The sequence below is a fragment of the Microcaecilia unicolor genome, chromosome 9 (genome assembly GCF_901765095.1).
Source record: "Microcaecilia unicolor chromosome 9, aMicUni1.1, whole genome shotgun sequence".
Classification (NCBI taxonomy): Eukaryota; Metazoa; Chordata; class Amphibia; order Gymnophiona; family Siphonopidae; genus Microcaecilia; species Microcaecilia unicolor.
In genome coordinates this window covers 180,694,129-180,714,118 of record NC_044039.1, presented here as the reverse complement: position 1 = coordinate 180,714,118, position 19,990 = coordinate 180,694,129, and the positions used below count along the sequence as shown (strand labels likewise).

The 19,990-nt window shown below is 43.2% G+C and overlaps 1 protein-coding gene across 1 annotated transcript in view; it reads left to right on the top strand.

Moving 5' to 3' along the window:
- Positions 1–19,990, top strand: part of ESR2 (estrogen receptor 2) — a 79,892-nt gene that overhangs the window by 17,153 nt on the left and 42,749 nt on the right. Inside the window, exons 4-5 of the mRNA XM_030214779.1 lie at positions 13,420–13,536; positions 18,328–18,630. Coding sequence (XP_030070639.1) covers positions 13,420–13,536; positions 18,328–18,630 — 420 coding nt within the window. The remainder of the gene's footprint in view (positions 1–13,419; positions 13,537–18,327; positions 18,631–19,990) is intronic.

The following is a 19,990-nucleotide window of genomic DNA, read 5'->3' as shown; positions in this document are numbered from 1 at the left end:
ACAGTATCTGGGAAGGTGAGGACATATAATTCACCGAGCCTCAGCAAAGAGATCTGTCTCTCTTTCCTCCTGGGCTAAGATTGAAGCAACAGCCAGCAACAACTGCTGGGTAATTTCAAACTCCAGACCAATCAGAGCCCAGTCAACAAGATTTGAAAGTATACTGCTCACATTACTGTAGATTCACTTCTTCACTAAGTGAAACTAAAAGAGGGCACGCACTTTTCTGTTACAGCTTTAAAATAAACATGCACCACCTGCTGGCCAAACTAGAGAAATGCATTTCAGAATTAAGGCAATTTTACAGTTTTAAAACACACTGTGCCCCTTTTACTAAAACGCGGTAAGCCCAACGCGGGCTTACTGCTCATTAAACAGGAATTTCCGCCGAACTACAGCAGCAGCCCAGCGGTACTTGTCACCCCTAGCACGCCGTCATATCTGGTGCTACAAAAATATATTTATTTTTGTAGCGCCGGAGTGTACCTGGCAGTAATCGGGCAGTGCCGCGTGCTGCCCGGATACTGCCGGGTTAGCGCAGGAGCTCCTACTTCTACCTCAGTGTGCCACCTCAAGTGTTTTACTTGCTGCATGGCCATTTCCTGCAGGATATAGAGACTTCCCTTCAGTGCCGTAGCGAGGGCTAATGGCACCCGGGGCGGGTCGCCGCTGCGCACCCCCCCTGGGTGCAGCACGGCGTGACCCCTCCCTCTGCGGTGCACCCCCCCCCTGGACTGCATTCTTACCTGCGGGAGGGCCAATCCGCCCCGAGTGCATGTCACTCGGAGCTGTGTCGGCCCCGCTGGTTCCCTGCTCTCTCTGCCCCGGAACAGGAAGTAACCTGTTCCGGGGCAGAGAGAGCAGGGAACCAGCGGGGCCAGCACCCCCCGAGCGCGTGCACCCAGGGCGGACCGCCCCTCCCGCCCCCCCCTTCCTACGCCACTGCTTCCCTTTTACCCTCTGCAGTAAAAGGGGCCCACTGTTTCTTCACAGTAATGATACATTTTGTCTTGAACCACTAGTGCACATTGCTTGCTTCAAGTTGTGTTGATTGCTGAAGTATTACAGAGTTAACGTTCCCTTGAAGGAGAAGTAGCCTAATAGTGCAGTAGGTAGAAAACTTGTGGACAGAGAAAGTACCTGCATAAAAAATCAAATCAATTCTTGTATACCGCTAATATCCCCTTTACAGGGTTCAGTGTGGTTTACATTCTAGGTGAGACAGAAGCTGATCGTTAGTGTGAGGTATGAGAACAATTAGAGACCAAAAACATTATAGGAAAGGATAATGGATGATACTAGGAGGTAGAAGTCAATGGATTGTTCTATAGCAGTCTTTGGGAAGAGAAAGGTTTTTAGTCTCTTCCTGAAGCTAAGGTAACTGGTTTCTGTTCTGATGGCAATAGGTAGAGAGTAGAGCTGAAAATCTTCTGATTTCAAATTATTTTTTTGAAATGGTGACGCTAGCATAAGTTGTTCTTTCATAAGAAATATAAACCACTTTGGTTGTACCACAGAAATGTCAAATCCATGACCCCTTCCCTAGGGCTCAATTCACCAAGGCCCTTTTTTCCACTATTGGGAAAAGACATTGATAAATCAAGGTAGTTAGCCGAATAGCAACTGAATAGGAGGAGCAGTGAAACTTAATAATTAATTTCACTTATATGTTTGCTTTTGTGTTATACAAAAACAAAAAACTGGCGTGCATTTTTATTTATTTTTGTCAGATTTTGCTGTTTAAAATTACAATAGTCTAAAACGTTATTTTTTCTCTTTTACATATATTGTCTTTTGTTTTGCTAAACTAAATAGCGAAAGTGGGCCTCTCAATTCAATGGAGTTGAAAAACAAGTGAAGGGCAACTCTATAAGCTGGAACCTAATGTTAGACACCAAATTCACCTGTAGGTTATAGAATACTAACACTGACATGATCATTGGTCCAATAATTGATATTTATGTGCATATGTGTGCGGCTGTATTCTATAAAGTACTCGCCAAAATAGCTTGGTGCAGTGGTTCCCAAACCTAGTCCTGGAGGTACCCCAGTCAGCCAGGTTTTCAGGATATCCATAGTGAATATTCATAATCAAATACCTAATCATTGAATTTTCCTTACAATGTTATTAATGATATTCAAAAAATCTATTAATTAAAACATGACTGAACCTCAGACTAATCGACAAGGTTAGCTTAGCTATAATCCCCAACTTGAATGTTGCTTAAATGAGTTGCTAATACTCTCACCAGTTCTTTTCATCAACGATTAGTTATTTAGTTATTGAGATGTTCAATCATTGTATACGTTAGATAGTCTGGTTTGTTTAGAGAAGAAGTTCATTTACTTTTTCCTCATTCTGTGTCCAAAGACTTTCAGATCTGATTTGAGAACTAATCTCAGCTGCTCTAGTCTAGACACATGTCTGTGTTCCTACTAAAAAATAATCACACAGAAGGATGTGAGTAGGTGAATATCTCCACTTCTAAGACCTGACACTGAGACCTTGCAGTACAGGAGGTATATCAGCCAGTCCAGAGATAAGAATGACAGACTGCTCTTTATTTCTAAATAGCTTTCTAGTACTACTACTACTTATCATTTCTATAGCACTACTAGACATACGCAGGGCTGTGCACTTGAACATGAAGAAACAGCCCCTGCTCGACAGAGCTTACAATCTAATTAGGACAGACAAACAGGACACACAAGAGATAAGGAAATATTAAAGTGAGGATGATAAAATAAGGGTTCTGAACAAGGGAATTAAGGGTTAGGAGTTAAAAGCAGCATAAAAAAGGTGGGCTTTTAGCTTAGATTTGAAGACGGCCAGAGATGGAGCTTGACGTACTGGCTCAGGAAGTCTATTCCAGGCATATGGTGCAGCAAGATAAAAGGAACAGAGTCTGGAGTTAGCAGTGGAGGAGAAGGGTGCAGATAAGAGAGATTTACCCAGTGAACAGAGTTCCCGGGGATGAATGTAGGGAGAGAGAGTGGAGAGGTACTGAGGAGCTGCAGAGTGAATGCACTTAAAAGTCAATAAGAGGAGTTTGAACTGTATGCGGAAACAGGGAGCCAGTGAAGTGACTTGAGGAGAGGGCTAATATGAGCATAATGACACTGGCAGAATATTAGTCATGCAGCAGAATTTTGCACAGATTGAAAAGAAGAGAGATGGCTAAGTGGGAGACCTGTAAGAAGCAAGTTGCAATAGTCTAAGCGAGAGGTGATAGAGTGTAGATGAGGGTTCTGAAAGGAAAGGGCGAATTTTGGTGATATTATAGAGAAAGAAACGGCAGGTTTTAGCAGTGTGTTGAATATGTGCAGAGAAGGAGAGGGAGGAGTCGAAGATGACCTCAAGGTTACGAGCTGATGAGTCAGGAAGGATAGCCCTTATGAGACTGGGCATCCAAATGGCAGATGACGTTTAATGTAAGCAAGTGCAAAGTGATATATGTGGCAAAGAGGAACCCGAACTATAGTTATGTAATGCAAGGTTCCACACTAGGAGTCACCGACCAGAAAAGGGATCTAGGTGTCATCGTTGATGATACGTTGAAACCCTCTGCTCAGTGTGCGACGGTGGCTAAGAAAGCAAACAGAATGTTAGGTATTATTAGGAAAGGAATGGAAAATAAAAATGAGGACGTTATAATGCCTTTGTATCTCTCCATGATGTGACCACACCTCGAATATTGTGTGCAATTCTGGTCACTGCATCTCATAAAAGATATAGTGGAATTAGAAAAGGTACAGAGAAGGGCGATGAAAATGATAAAGGGGATGGAATGACTTTCCTATGAGGAAAGGCTAAAGCGGCTAGAGCTCTTCAGCTTGTAGAAAAGACGGCTGAGGGGAGATATGACAGATGTCTATAAAATAATGAGTGGAATGAATCACTTGTTTACTCTTTCCAAAAATACTAGGACTAGAGGGCACACAATGAAACTACACAGTAGTAAATTTAAAACGAATCGGAGAAGATATTTCTTCACGCTGTGTGTAATTAAACTCTGCAATTCGTTGCCAGAGAATGTAGTAAAGGCAACTAGCTTAGCGGGGTTTAAAAAAAGGTTTGGATAGCTTCCTAAAAGAAAAGTCCATAAGCTATTATTAAAATGGACTTGGGGGAAAATCCACTGCAGCATAAAATGTATTGTACTGTTTTGGGATCTTGCCAGGTACTTGTGCCCTGGATTGGCCACTGTTGGAAACAGGATTCTGGGCTTGATGGACCTTCGGTCTGTCCCAGTATGGCAATACTTACGTTCTTATGTATTTACCTTTTTATTGTCCTGGTGGAATCTGGCTAAAATTGTATGCAGGTTTCCAAGGCAAGTGCCCACTTAGCCGGGTTAAATAAAGGCGTTCCTTTTTTCTTTTTTAATTCAATAATCCAAATTGAATGACAAGAAATAAAATTAAAACAAACAAGAAATGTGTATATATAAAGAAGAAATAACCAAATATTAGTTCACAATAGAAGGACCAAGAATACAGTAAAGCAATATAGGAAAAGAAAAAAAATTAATATCATAGTGGCAATGGAGTAAATATAGCAAGCTGATTAAGGATTAACTATGGGAACTGCCAAAACATTTAGGACTAGGTTCTATATAAGGCGCCAGAAAAATCCACGCAGTAAAATAATCGTCTAGGCGTATTCTCTAAAGCACTCCTATATTTTATAAACTAGGATTACATTTCCAAGCAGTATATAGAATATGCCGAGCGCTTCTCCACGCAACCAAATATGGTCACATCCATATAGGCCATGTTTTACTTGGTGTAAATCCTGATGCCTAAATTAGGCGTAGAGAGGGTGTATTCTATAATAATGCGCACAGATTTTAGAAACGTCCACGACCTGCCCATAACCACACTCAGTTTTCAACTATGTGACTTATATTTACGCGCACCACGTTACAGGATATTTTTAGGAAGTAATGCACACATTCTAATTAATGCCGATTAGTGCTGATAATTGCACGTTAACATCCAATTAACGTTTATTAACTAGTTAACCAATTAAATTACATGCATTGTTGTAGAATACACTTCAATTTCCTCACGGAGATTAAGACATATATAGAATTGGGGGTTAGCGAGCCTCCTGCAAAACAAAAAAAGTATCCTAAAGCTGTTTAGGGGCGAGGGAAAGAGAACATTATCCACCATATAGTACAAAACAAAAACAAGGAAATGTAAATAAAGGCATTCCCAGGGGAATTTTGACCACTTCACCAGCAGTACTTTCTGTGCTGCGGTCTAGTCAAATCCATCGCATTTCAGAACAACCCCTATAACAGTTTCTCCAGAAAATTACTCCACAATTGCATAGCTGGCTTTCTCTTAAAGGTCAGCTCCCACCACAGGCCTGGAATGGAATCCAGACAGCAAGATGCCAATGCATAAATCAAGCAAAAGTAAAAAGCTTGCAGAAATAAACCCCTGTCCACTTAAAGTGAGCAGAATTCTTCAATGGAGTTTAGTAAATTTAATATGAATCAGAGAAAATTTTTCTTCACTCATTTTGTAATTAAACTCCGCAATTCGTTGCCAGAGAATGTGGTAAAGGTGGTTAGCTTAGCGGGGTTTAAAAAAGGTCTGTATATCTTCCTAAAGGAAAAGTCCATAAACCATTATTATATTGACTTGGGGAAAATCCACTGCTTATTTCTAGGATAAGCAGCATAAAATGTATTGAACTTTTTCGGGAAAAGCAGGGCCATGTGCAAGAAACACCAACATTCAGTGGTAGGGCTGGCCCTGGCAGCTACACATGACATTGGAATATAACTCAATTTGGACCTTAATAATAAACAATTCGAGTATGCCCTGGAAAAAAATTCATTTTGTTTCTATTTCCATACCATTCTGAAAAGTATTTAATTTCAGGTATTCTCTTTATTTGTGTGCAGTATTTTTAAATAGCACACATTAATGAAATAGTGCTTGCTGTCTACGAATAGTGTGCACTATTGATGATGCAACAAAAAAATTAGATTTCAAGGTTTATAATTTTTTTTTTCATTTTTCAAACAACATGGAAATGAAATAGGAAATGCCAATTACATAGCCTAACAACAACTTCAAAAAAGAAGAAAAAAATTCAAGGGATTCTTCTATTAAGCTGCGCTAAAAAGTGGCCTACGTTATTTTTACCACACGGATTTCCCGCTTACTGAGGTCACGTGAAGGGGCATAATCGAACGGAAACGCCTATCTCCATGGGCGTTTATCTCCGAGAACGTGTCCGTGAAGGGGCGGGGCCGAACCGAATTTTTGAAAAAATGGACGTTTTTGAGCTGGGCGTTTGTTTTTTTTTAGCGATAATGGAAACTAAAAATGCCCAGCTCAAAAACGTCCTAATCCGAGCCATTTGGTCGTGGGAGGGGCCCGGATTCGTAGTACACTGGCCCCCCTGATATGCCAGGACACCAACTGGGCACCCTAGGTCAGTGCGGTGGACTTCAGAAAAAGCTCCCACATGCATAGCTCCCTTACCATGGGTGCTGAGCTCCCAACCCCCCTCCCCCAAAACCCACTACCCACAAATGTACAACACTACCATAGCTCTTAGGGGTGAAGGGGGCACCTACATGTGGGTATAGTGGGTTTTGGAGGCCTCCCATTTACCAGCACAAGTGTTACAGGTGGGGGGGAGATGGGCCTGGGGCCACCTGGCTGAAGTGCACTGCGGTACCCACTAAAAGTGCTCCAGGGACCTGCATGCACGCAGGCCTCTAGGACTTGTTACTGCTGTATAACATTGGCACACCAGTTTACACCTGAAGACTAATCTCTCCGAAAACGTCCTTTATTGGAATAAGCACGCTTACTCACAGTTAACTGCAGATCAGAGGTTGTGCCCCACCACTGGCAACGAGTCTCCCTGGTAGTGAGATTAGCAGGTCAGAGCTGGTAGAATGGTGTACAATGCTCTCTTTCTGCCACATTCAAGGTAAGAACTAAGTTCTCTAACGTGGCTAACACATGGAAGGGATCTAAAACTGGCTTACAAAAATGGCCACTACCTCATGGACTACCGGAAACACAACAGGGCACACTCTGACCCAGTAGGCAGGGGGAAAAGCACCATGGGAGAAGAGCCTAACAGAAGCTAATGAAATCACGGAGCCCAATACCCTACACCCACCACAATGCAATGCTGATGTGACCCTGTACTGCACCCGAGAGCCACATCTGACCCAGGGAAAGGCTGTGACAGGATCGAACATATTCAGCTGTCATTTGAGGCTGGCATAGAGGCTGGAAAAAAAGTTTTTAAAGTGGGTTTTTTTTTGGTGGGAGGGGGTTAGTGACCACTGGGGGAGTCCGGGGAGGTCATCCTCAATTCCCTCCAGTGGTCATCTGGGCAGTTGGGGCACTTTTTTGGGACTTGTTCGTGAAAAAAAAAGGGTCCAAAAAAAGTGACCCAAAATCGCGGTAAAAATGCCTTTTTTTCGATTATCAGCTAAAGACGCCCATCTCTCCTCGGCTGATAACCACGCCCCAGTCCCGCCTCCAGCACGCCTCCGACACGCCCCCGTCAACTTTATTCGTTTCCGCGATGCAGTGCAGTTGGAAACGCCCAAAATCGGCTTTCGAATATACCGATTTGGGCGCCTTTGCAAGAAAAACGCCCATCTCCCGATTTGGGTCGAAATATAGGCGTTTTCCTCTTTCGATTATAAGCTGGTTAGCGTGTGGCCATTAATGGAAAAAACCAAAATTGTAGCCATTTTACTGCCATGCTAAAATTTCCCAATTAGCGCATGACCATTAGCGTGGAATCCCTTACCACCACCTATTTGCTAGGCGGTAAGGGCTTCCGCTCTAAACCTGTGCTAATTGGCAGCGTGCAATGATTTGCTGATTAGCGCAGGGCATGCCTACTCTCTGCCCCCAGACACACCCCATGCAAAAAAATATTTGATATTTGTTAGTGTGGAATTGGTACGTGCTGATCCCAGAACTACCTTGGGAAACCTGAGCCTGTCCCGCGGTAGTGTTTACCGCCACTTAGTGAAACAGCTCCAAAGTAAAGTGTGAAAAGAGTTTGTGCCATTTTCTTAGAATAACCCAATGAAGATATTGTGGAAATGGCCTTTGATGCTGGGCTTTCTTCTGTAGTCACCTGACTGGTCATGAACCACAAAGCTTTTGGTTATTTCCTTGAAAAGTAGCTCATCTTTAGAGATATATTTTAATGCACTCGTAATGGACATCCCTCGGCCTTCAAAATCTAGTGAATGATAAGTGCAGTGACCTTTACTGCCGAAGACATTTCAAACACGTAAAGGATTATTCATGTTATTACAAAATGCTTTTAGTTTAAATAAAGAAGAAACTAACATTTTTTTTTCGTTTAAACTGACTGCTATGGCAAAACAATCAGGTTGTTGATGTAGAATACATAGCAATCAACACCTTTCAAAGGTCAATATAGATGAAATTATAGATTTTTGAATGACCAATGCTACTTGCAGTATTGTGGGATTGCAATGAACTTCTGAAGCAGCATTTGTAGACCTTCACTTAGAAGAAAATCAAATTTAACATAGTGATATTACAGCAAAAACATTGAAAGCAATGGTAGAAGTCTACTGGAACTTTGCTATCATTCCTCTTGAAACTTTTCAAAAATAGGTATAACTTTTTATTTATGTTTTGAAAACAGTGGCATGAAAAGCAATTTATAAGCTGATGACTCAATTTAGGAGCCAATAGTTCACCTAGGGACCCTGTTTACTAAGCTGTGCTATAGGCGTGCTAGCGTTTTTAGCATGCTTTAAAACTTAGTGTGCACTAAACGTTAGAGATACCCCTAGGAATATATGTGTGTCTCTAGTGTTTAGCATGCGCTAAAAATGCTACTGCACCTTAGTAAACAGGGCCCTAGTTTATAGAATAGCGCCTAGCACTTATGCACATAACTGACAATTATGTGCGTGATTGGCACCAGTATGTGTTAGTCCTATATAATAAAAAGCACCTGCAACATTCTGAAGCTGACTCCGTGGTACTGTGGCAGTGTAGGGTTCGTAAGTCTGTCATTCAGCGTTTCATTGGTTCTCACTGTCCCCACCCTCACGTCGAGGAAACGGAACGCTGCATAGTTGCCAAGCAAACAAACGCAACATCACAGGAACGAAGAACCAATCATACAGAATGGAACTTGGAGGAGGGAAGTGGAGTGGATTGAATCTCTAACAAACAATCATATACAGGGAGGTACGAACATCAGTGGAGGCGAGTGCACAGAACGGAAGGGAAGACAAACATTTAATCACTTTGTCACACACATCACACATCACACACACACACACACACACACACAATCACTCTGTGTATCTCTCTCTCTTACACTGTCTGTAAAACACACTGGCACTCTGTCTCTCACAAGGGCAACTGTATGTTGCATTCTCACGAGTAAGGAGCGCTTCTGATGTGATTGTTAAACTGATTGAAGGGCCTGAACAAGGAAAACGTTTACCACATTGTAACACAGTTTACACAAAAACTATTGTATATAAAGAAATCTTACACATATAAACAACAATTATATTCAGAATTGAACCGTGGAAATATTAATGGCAGGAACTCATTACATTGCTAGCGCCCGTTTCATTGCGTTAAGAAACAGGCCTTTTTTACTAGTATTCTATAAAGTGTATGCCTGACTCGCTTACAGGCTTATTTTCAAAAGAGAAGGGCGCCCATCTTTTGACACAAATCGGGAGATGGGCGTCCTTCTCTCAGGGTTGCCCAAATCGGCATAATCGAAAGCTCAAGAGAGAGCAGAAGCTCCTGAGAGGAACAGGTCTAGACCTTGGATAAAGGAAAAGCCATTTTAAATTAGTGGCTCACAGCCTAGAACCAGAAGGTCACCTTGAGGGCGAGGATGTGTATATATAGTTTGAGTGGTAAAGTCCTAAGACCAGTGGAGGAGTGCCTGGAGGAGAGGACCTGCAACTTGGAGTCACGCTACCACAGGGTACACATCAACTGCTTCAGAAAGTACCACCGTCAGGCCTGGGCACTTAATAAACACAGACACACAGGGGTTAAAGGTGAAAGAAAAGTATTTATTTACCAAGTGGTTTGGTATCTTTAATTAATTAATTTATTTGCTATATATCTGTGAAGACACGAACTGAGTTAATTTTGATTCACCTGGTAAATTGTATTTTTATGCATAGTCTACCAGAGTAGACATTAGACTCTTTGGAAGTGAGAGAAATTAGATTGGCACTAGGACCTACATTACATATGTATGAAAATAGGGCTTTGAAACACATTTCCCACCACCACCACTACCATTCAAGGAGGTAAAGAGATGCCCGCCCCCCTCCAATCTGTTGCCATTGGCACTGCACTATACACAGTTACCTGGAGAGCTGGCTACATATGCAAACAGGTAAAGGCAGGGGGCAGAAGGCGCCAAAGTGTGGCCCTTCCACCCATTAAATGAGTAGGAAGTGAAAAGAAAATTGGAACTGTGTTGATCAAACCTGGACAAATGAATAATTAAGAAGAGGTGAATTGAAACATAAGCATGAGAGATAATAGTTGTAGCAAATTATAGATGAGATGGTCTACAGCAAACATAGGAAAAAAAAACCTAGTGCAGCAGACATCTCTAGATTCTGTAAGAAGGAGCTGGAAATGATTACTCATCTCGTAGCTAGCTGCAAAGTTCTGATGGCAGAAAATTTCTATACAGAAAGGCACAGTAAGGTGGCACATCTCATCCCCCGGAAATGTTGCAACCTTTACAACATTGCTGTACTGGAAACGCACTGGGATCAATACCCTAAGAGAAATATGGAGCATGAAGGGGTTATGATCCCTTGAGACATCCCCATTCTGACCAATGAAAAGCTGGATACAAGGAAACCAGACATAATAGTGATGGAGAGAAATGCAAGAATTGCATTGATAAGAGAGTCAGCGCCAAGCGATTATTCTGCGAATCATGTGGAGCAGGGGCGTAGCCAGACCTGCTATTTTGGGTGGGCCCAGAGTTAACCTGGGTGGGCCTTTCCCACTTCCACTCTCGTAAAAGCATACATTCTTTTTTAACCTTTCCCTCCACCCCTCCATCCATCTCTTTCCCTCTCTTCTCTTCCATCTCCTGTGCCCCTACTCACGTCTTCATCTTTCTCCCTCTCCTCTGCCCCAGATCAGCATCTACTCCCCCACTTCACCTGCATCTGGCATCTGCCCATCTCTGTCTGAACCCCCTGGCCTACCTCAGGGCCTTCGCTGGCGGCAATTCCTATAGGCAACCTGCACTGGTCCTGCAGGCTTCCCTCTACCGCATCCCTGCCAGTGAAGAAATAGGAAGGCATCATCAAAGGTGGGTTACAATAGAGGAAAGCCTGCAAGGCTGCCGCATGTTGCCTATAGGAATTGCTACCAGCAATGGCTCTGAGGAAGACCGGGGAGTGGAGGGGAGGAGTTTCAGAGACAGACGGGCAGATGCTGGGCTGTGGGCAGGGAGAGGGAGAGAGGGCACCGCCATTAGACTGGATGGGCCTGAGGCAAGAATGGGTGGGCATGTGACCACCCAAGCCCATCTGTAGATATGCCACTGATGTGGAGAGCGAGAGAAGATCCTCAAGTACCAAGAAATGCAGTTAGAGACCAAGAAAATGTGGCAGAAAGATACAAAAATATTTCCCATCATTTTGGGTGCCACAGGCTTGATAAAAAGGAATTTCCAAGCATACCATGATAGTTTGCCTAGACATGTTATATCTTATGAACTTGAGAAGGAAGCTCTCTTTGGCATGCTGCAAGTGATATGGAGAGGGTTAGAAGTAAATTTGAGAGACTGAGATTATACTCCACGTTCCCAGGCTTAGGAGCGAGGTTCATTACTGTCATGGTATGTGCAAATCTAAGCCATTTGGAAACATTACCCCCAAATGCAAATATACATACCATAGCACTCTTAAACACACACACATACACACCTTATATATATATTGCAAGTCACCATGTACATCCCATGCAACAACCCCTCCCCCACCCACATAGCCTCTGTCACCCTACTATGACACATTTTACCATGTCTCTTTACACGAAGACCCCTAACAGAAGGACTTCTAGGGGACAGGTGATGCCAGATTGCAGAATAGCACTTTTAGGAATGGATGCATAGGTGCTGGGGGGTTGTTGTGGAGGTAGCTGGTGGGAAGCCATTATATGTTTTGAAAAGAAAGATGGGGCTTAGGTTCTGCATATCCCTTTTTTCACTTTTACAGACCACATGGTGTTCTGTACGGATGACATGTCCCACCCACACCATTATACCATCAGGGCTTTTTATCGCTTCCAACCCAATGGTATAAGAGGGCTTTTTGCATTTTCCCACTGGCTTCTTTAAAAGTGGGCAAAATTTGAGATTTGTTACCATCCTTTGCCGCAGCTGGGATCATATGATGTTCTTGGCTACAGCAATGAAAAAAGTATTACTGTTGGATTTAGTAAACTGTAATACTGAGGTACCATGGGTAGATAAATCACATGGTAAATTGTATATTGTTTTACTGTAGGTTAATAAATAAGCGATGTAGATTGTAAGCCCTCTGAAGACAGGAATATACCTACTGTACTTGAATGTAAGTTGTCTTGAATTACCAATAAAGGTGTGAGCTAAAAGCAAAAAAAAAAACCATATAAATAATAAAATATTTAGTGCCTTGTATCTGTGACAGAGCATTTCAGCACAGCGGAGTGTGGAGCTGACTTGCTTATGTTAATAAATAGAGATTTGTGAGTGTGTGCAGTTGTGTTTTTTTCTCTCAATTAACATTCTTAGCAGTAGTTCAGTTGTACTTTTTTACGTCTTGTTAAGGGAGCTTTACAGTGTTAGTGGAAGGACGTTGTTCTGAGAACATTCACTCTGGGTTCTCCCTACCAGTGAAGTAATGGTAAGATGAGGCCTTGAATTGTGAAAGTTTCCAAAGTACTGAGTGGCATAAAATAGTGGATGCGTCAGTTGTAATAGTTCACCAAAGGTCTCTAGACTCCATAGCTGATAGACCCTAAGGGGGTCCCTAAATAATAATATTGTAAGAGCCGTACGGCCTTCTAAAGAAAGAGACCACTGCCATAAAGACCCTGTCCCCTGCCAGAGCACATTCTGCTGATATTCCACTGCGTGTTCCAACCGTTATTGGTGAAGAAAGAGATCCTGAAGCCTACCAGCAACTGTGCAGCCCTGGAATTCATCCCAAGATGCGTCAAGGTGTCACAAATTAGCAGTAGTTTTGTTTGGTTCACTACACAAAGTAGTACAATTACAGAACAAAACATTACACCAGCAAGGTTTTTACAAATTAAGTATGACAAGCTCTCCTGTCGTAAGGTATTCCTTTACCATTTCTTCTTTATTTCCTGTTATAGGACACAATGACTATATTTGTCCAGCTACCAATCAGTGCACAATAGACAAGAATAGACGCAAGAGCTGCCAGGCATGCCGGCTACGGAAATGCTTTGAAGTAGGAATGATGAAATGTGGTGAGCAGTTTTCTTGTTTTTCTGTCCATTTTGTATATGCTGATAATAAGATTTGTTGGAAACACAGACTTAAAGCATGGATGAGAGAGCAGTTAATGCCGAAATGAGGGTTAACAACACAATAATTAATTTCATCCTCACCGGCACACAAGCATGTGATTGTGAACATGTTACATTGGTTGACTATGATTTAGGTGTATCCCTCTTCACTGCATCCTCAGTATCGAGGGAGCTTATTCTGCTGTACTTTGCTCATTCTTCCAATGGAGGAAGCATTGCTTCAAGGACCTTGGGCGCGCACAATATTGTTCATTTCTTTGAGAAAGACTCCTCACACAGTGATAGTGTCCCAACATAACTTAAACTTTTACTGAAGAAGTATGCCCACTAAAGTGACACCCAATTCATTTCTACCAACTAGAAACACATCTGAATCAACACGAACGTACCTAAATCTGCACTACCCAAGCTGCAAAGGACTCAAATACAAATCAACTTAGGCGTCCAGTTTTTCTTACATAAGCACACAACTGTGGAACGCATTACCAAAAGCCTTGAAAACTACGAACGATCACCTAAACTTCCGGAAAACACTAAAAATTAACCTGTTTAAAAAGGCATACCCTACCGATCCAACTTAAATGCCTGATCTCTGCAACACAACAAAACTAAAGTACGTAATGGACATAACACAACTCTTCCGCTGTCCGATTCCCTAGTGTGGCTGTGCCACATGAACTTTATCTTACCACAACATCACTTTGTATTTGTTCACACCGGAGTCTGCTAACGCCTCTCCGGTACTATGTAAGCCACATTGAGCCTACAAATAGGTGGGAAAATGTGGGATATAAATGTAACAAATAAAATAAATTGGTGTCATCCATAACATTCATGGAAATGTTCAATCAGTAAGAGGGGAAGTTATCAACATGGGCTATCATTAAGATGGGCTATTTTACCTCTGTCTGAAGCTATTTTAGCACAGGTCCCATTTTATGCAATGAGACCTAGTTACTAATAACCCGAGTTAACAGTAAAATAATCCATTTTAACAGTAGCCTATGTTAATAATTCCACCCCACCCCCAACCTGTTCCTTCTTAAATATCAGAATTAATCCATAGGTAACACTATGAAACACTCGTACATTTATAATGAAAAAGGAAGGAAAAGCCTTAAAGTTGCTTGGACCCAACAAGGTTTATAGAGCGAGGGCGATCTAAACAGATCCTTGTTTCATCATGGGCAAAAAAAAACCTTCCCAAACAGTGAAAAAATATAAGCTATTATCACAGTGCTCAAAAAAATAATTTTATCAAAGGCACTTATTTTATAGCATAAGATAAGTGAATGTCTCAAAATAATGCCTTGCCCCTGGGCCAGCGATGGCCAGTGTTTCGTTAAAACTGCTTCAGGGTCCAGATGGAAAGTAATTTTTAAACAGACCACATTCAACAAGTCATATAATCCATACCATATAAACAGTGACTGGCATTGAACGTCAGGGTTTTTTGGCTGCTATAAACTGGCCACTGTAAACTTAACTGGCCAGCATTGAATATTAACTTAGCCAGTTAAGTTTATAGTGGCCAAACATAGGCTTGTTAATTTGGCCACTTAACTTGGCCAACAAAGCACTGAATATTCACAGATAGCCAGTTATATCATGCCTAAAAAAATCAGTGCAGAAAACAAATACACCTAGAAGTATTACATAAGTACATAAGCACCGCCATACTGGGAAAAGACCAAGGGTCCATCAAGCCCAGCATCCTGTTTCCGAAAGCGGCCAATCCAGGCTTCAAGAACCCGATAACCCCTTCCCCCCCAAAAAAAGTACGCCTAAAGTTAGGCGCAGTTTTTAGAATATGCCTAGTGCCCTTCCTGTGACTAAATTTAGTCGTGGGCAGTTGTAATCTGTAACAATGCGCATAGTTTTTAGAAACACCCGTGACCCACCCATTCCACAACCATGGCCATGCCCATTTTTCAGCTAAGCACCTTAGAATTTACGCACGTTTCTTTACAGAATACGCTTAGACAGTGCGTGTAAATTCTAATGAATATCAATCAGTGTAAATAATTGCTTAGTAATTGGCAATTATTGGTACTGATTGGCTTGTTAGCTAATTAAGTTGCATGCGTAAATCCAGAATACGACTGGATTTGTACAATCAACATAAGTCACGCTATGTCCTACTGCGAATATTCAGCGAGAGATAACCATTTTCCACTGAATATTCACCGATAGCCAGTTAAGTGCTATTTAACTGGGCAGGAACTGTTCTTGGCCGGTGAAATAGTGCTGAATATCGGGAGGAGGGGGGAATGACTGTGTTTTATGCAGTCCTATTTATGCGGTTATCCTGAATATTTGCACTTAACTGATAAAGTGCTCACTCCGCCCCCAGAATGTCCACAGAGTAACCGGTTTTGGCTTAGGGGCTAACTAGGAGTATTCAGCGGTATTGGTTAAGTGGCCACCAGCCATTTCTGGCTGTTTAAATTGCATTGAATATCAGCCTCATAAATTTTCTGGATAGTGGCCAAGTATTGCTGCTAATCAGAGAGGGGCCGTATTGCAAAGCAGCAGTAAGCTCATCACAGGCTTACCATGCAGGGGAGGCAAAATTCCCCAGGGCCTGGCATCCAAGGGGGAGCCCGCCAGATGCTAGCATCGCTGTCCTGTTCCTGTGCGTGGCAGTGCCCAGAGCAGAGTACTTCCTTCCTGCCGTGTCCAAACAGCCTGTTTGAACGCAGCAGGAAGGAAAGACTCTGCTCTGTGGCGCTGCTGCGCACAGGAATAGGGGAGTGATGCTAGCGCCGGGCCCTGGGGAATTTTGCCGCGCACAGTGACAGGAGCAGGACAAGTAAGCAGGGCGGGCCCCGGGGGGGGGGGGGGGGGGTGTTTGCCCCAGGCCCAGCTTTGTCTCTTGGTGGCCCTGATTACCACATGGCAATCCAGAACTATCGCTGGTCCCATGTGGCATTTCCTGTGGTAGTGGAAATATTTGAAAAATATTTCCGCAGGGGGTTAACTGGCGGTAATCAAGCAGTGCCGCACTCTGACCGGTTACTGCCAGGTTAGCATGGGAGCCCTTACCGCCACTTCAGTGGGTGGTGGTAAGTGCTCCCCCCCCCCCCCCCCCCCCCACATGGTAAGTGCAATCTTACCTCATGGTCATTTCTTTTTTCGGCCATTTTTACCCGCTGCAGAAAAAGGGCCTTAGCGCGTGACAAAAATGGCCGCTGCTAGCGCAGGGTCCCTTATACAGCAGCTTAGTAAAAGGGCTCCATAATTTTTGGTCCACAAATATATGGGTAGCATTTGGCTATTTAGGGGGTCTTTTACTAAGGTGCACTAGTGATTAAGACGTGCTAAACACTAGAGATGCCCATAGGAATATATGGGTGTCTCTAGTGTTTAGTGCATCGTAATCATTAGCATGCACTAAAAACACTAGCATGCCTTAGTAAAAGACCCCCTTAGTGATGTAAATCAGGGGCGTTGCCAGACCTTGGCGGGAGGGGGGACCAGAGGCCGAGGTGGGGGGGCACTGTTTAGCCGCCTCCTCCTGCCGACCCCCCTGACACTTTGGACCCCCCGCCATTGCAACCGCAACCCCCCCTGCCGCCACTTTGGACTGCCGCCGCAACCACAACCCACCCGCCCCCTGCCCCGCTGCCGCATCAGGTACCTTGTTTGCTGGCGGGGGTCCCCAATCCCCGCCAGCCAAAGAGTCTTCTTCAGCGCCGGTCGACTCCAGCACCTTTGTTGTAGGATCATCTATTTCTGACGCCTTACATCCTGCATGGGGCTACATGCACGGTGCAGGACGTAAGGCGTCAGAAACAGATGATGCCACAACGAAGGCGCCGGAGTCGACCGGTGCTGAAGAAAACTCTTCGGCTGGCGGGGTTTGGGGACCCCTGCCAGCAAACAAGGTACCTGATGAGGTGGCAGGCGGCAATGGCGGGGGGGGGGGGGGGGTCAAATGTAGAGAGGGCCAGGGCGTAATCTGTGGGGGGCCCATGCCTCCGTGGCCCCACGTAGCTACACCCCTGATGTAAATAACCCAATATTATCTGTATATTTTTTGAAAGTCCATAGATAAGTCAAGTATGTGCTCGTGGTTCCAGTGAAAACACAATTGCTTTTCCTTATCAGCCCATATGTGAACACTCACAACTTCCAGTCTGCAGATCAAATGCAACAAAGAAAGAGAGAAAAAGTTCCTTCTTTTAAGCTCCTTTCTGTGCTCCTCTGCTCAAAATTTCAAATAGTCCATTGCAGAAACCTCTGTGGAATATGCTACATTTTTTTGGCAAACATTCACCAGCTTGTTTCATAAGGATCCCTTGGGATCTTACATAACATAGAAAACAAATAAATTTTTGTAAATGTGCCTTGGATGAAATTTCTTTCAAAAAGACAGGTAGTGAATCATAAAAAATAAATAATTACGCTGATGAACACATTTTAATTATTCATTTTGTTTACGTATTTTTATTTTCCATGAATATAGTCGTACCACCTCCTGCTTTGGTGTTGTTTAGATATTAGAGAAAATATTAAGCAGAATTATTTCTTCCTCTGAGCTGAACAGTTGCTTAGGATCAAATAAGAACCTTCCATGCCCGGTAGGAAAGTCGTCTCCCGTCTGGGCCCCTCTGCCTTCTTTCTGGCACAGGTTACCTGGTTTTGATTGATCATAACCCCGACAGACCTCACCAGGAAATCAGATCTGGATAACTGAAAAAACAATTTCCCATGCATTTGATTTTCTAGGTACAAGACGAGAACGGTGTGGATATCGCATCATACGGCATCGACGCCATTCCGAAGATCAAATGCATTGCATTGTCAAATCTAAAAAAAGCATGGAACATATTTCCAGAGAGAAAGAGATTTTTCCCAGTGTCCTGAGCCCTGAGCAGTTTGTTACAACATTAATAGAAGCAGAACCTCCAAATGTGTTACTGATGAACCGCCCCAACAAGCCTTTTACTGAAGCCTCAATGATGATGTCTTTGACTAAACTTGCCGACAAGGAATTAGTTCACATGATTGGCTGGGCCAAAAAAATTCCTGGTAAGAAACTTTTTGAAAGCTGTCTTTTCAACAATGACGGTCCTGTTACACTTTGGAGTTGATTCTTTTTTCTTGTTTGTTATGTGTACTGATTATATTTATAATGTAACCAGGGGTGTGCTGGTAAATTTTTAACAGGCTCTTTCTCCGGACGTAGCCAGCTCTGCAGTTGGAAGGGCCAGGGGCGGCTGGGGGAGGGGGGAGCAACACTTGCCTCTCTCTCCTCCCTCCCTTCGTGCGGGCACGCTAGGCATACCTTTGCTGGCAGCCAATAAATGGACTGCCACCACTCCCAACGTCTTGCTCTGAGCAGCATGCTGGAACTTCTCTCACATGCTCGAGAAGTCTCAGCCTGCTGCCCAGAGCTGGAAACAAGGAGCGGGGAGCAGCAGTAGTCTATTTACTTGGCTGGCAGGGCTCAGCATCCCCACCAGCAAAGTAAAAGAGAATTCAGCAGGGAGCCCAAGCCCACATTTTGGGAGCCAGTTGTTAAAGTAGCCATGGAGGGCCCTACTTTAACAACCGGCTCTCAAAATTCTTAAAAACTTAACAACCGGCTCTTGCGAGCCTGTGAGAGCCTGCTCCAGCACACCACTGAATGTAACCCTCTGTGATGGTTCTTCTGAATGTGCAGACTATAAATTCTGCAAATAGATAAGTAAATTCCTAATTGCCCATTATTTTCACATGGTTCATATAGTAACAAAAATAAAGCCCCTGATCGATCCTTGCATACGATAGCAATCACTATGGCTACACTAAGGTGAAAGCAGATTTGTTCCACTAGACTGTTGTTTGAAAATCATGAAGGTTTTTAACAAGACCAACCATTATTGAATACTTTTTTTCGCATCAATCAAGACTCCTGAGGCAGGCCTGTGGTCAAAACACAGTGCTGTGTCGAGTCTACAATACAGTTTGCTTTTTTATACTACATCATCATAGACTCAGTGTCCTGCAGTCATTGGTCCACTTCCCACTTTGTTTATCTGTGTCTTGACCTCGTGGGATTTTGTGTTCATCCACTCAGGTGAAGAGCCTATCCTAATTAGTATGAAAGGTTTTATCTATAGGCACACAGGGTAAAAAGTAAGTAGATTCCTGTCAGATTTTCAAAGCAAAAGTTTGCATTATCTTAGGAAAATTAACTCATAAAAACTGTGCCCCACACATAGCAGGTGTAAATATGTGTGTACATAAAAATATGCACATTTGCTTGAATGTTCAAAAAAAAGGCCACAGTTCACTTGAATTTTCAAGTTGCGCCAACACTGGAGCAGGGTTAGCAAAGTAAGGGCCCTTTTCACTAAGCGGCAGTAAAAGAGGCCCTACGGTGGCATCAGTATGCGGGTTTGCTGCG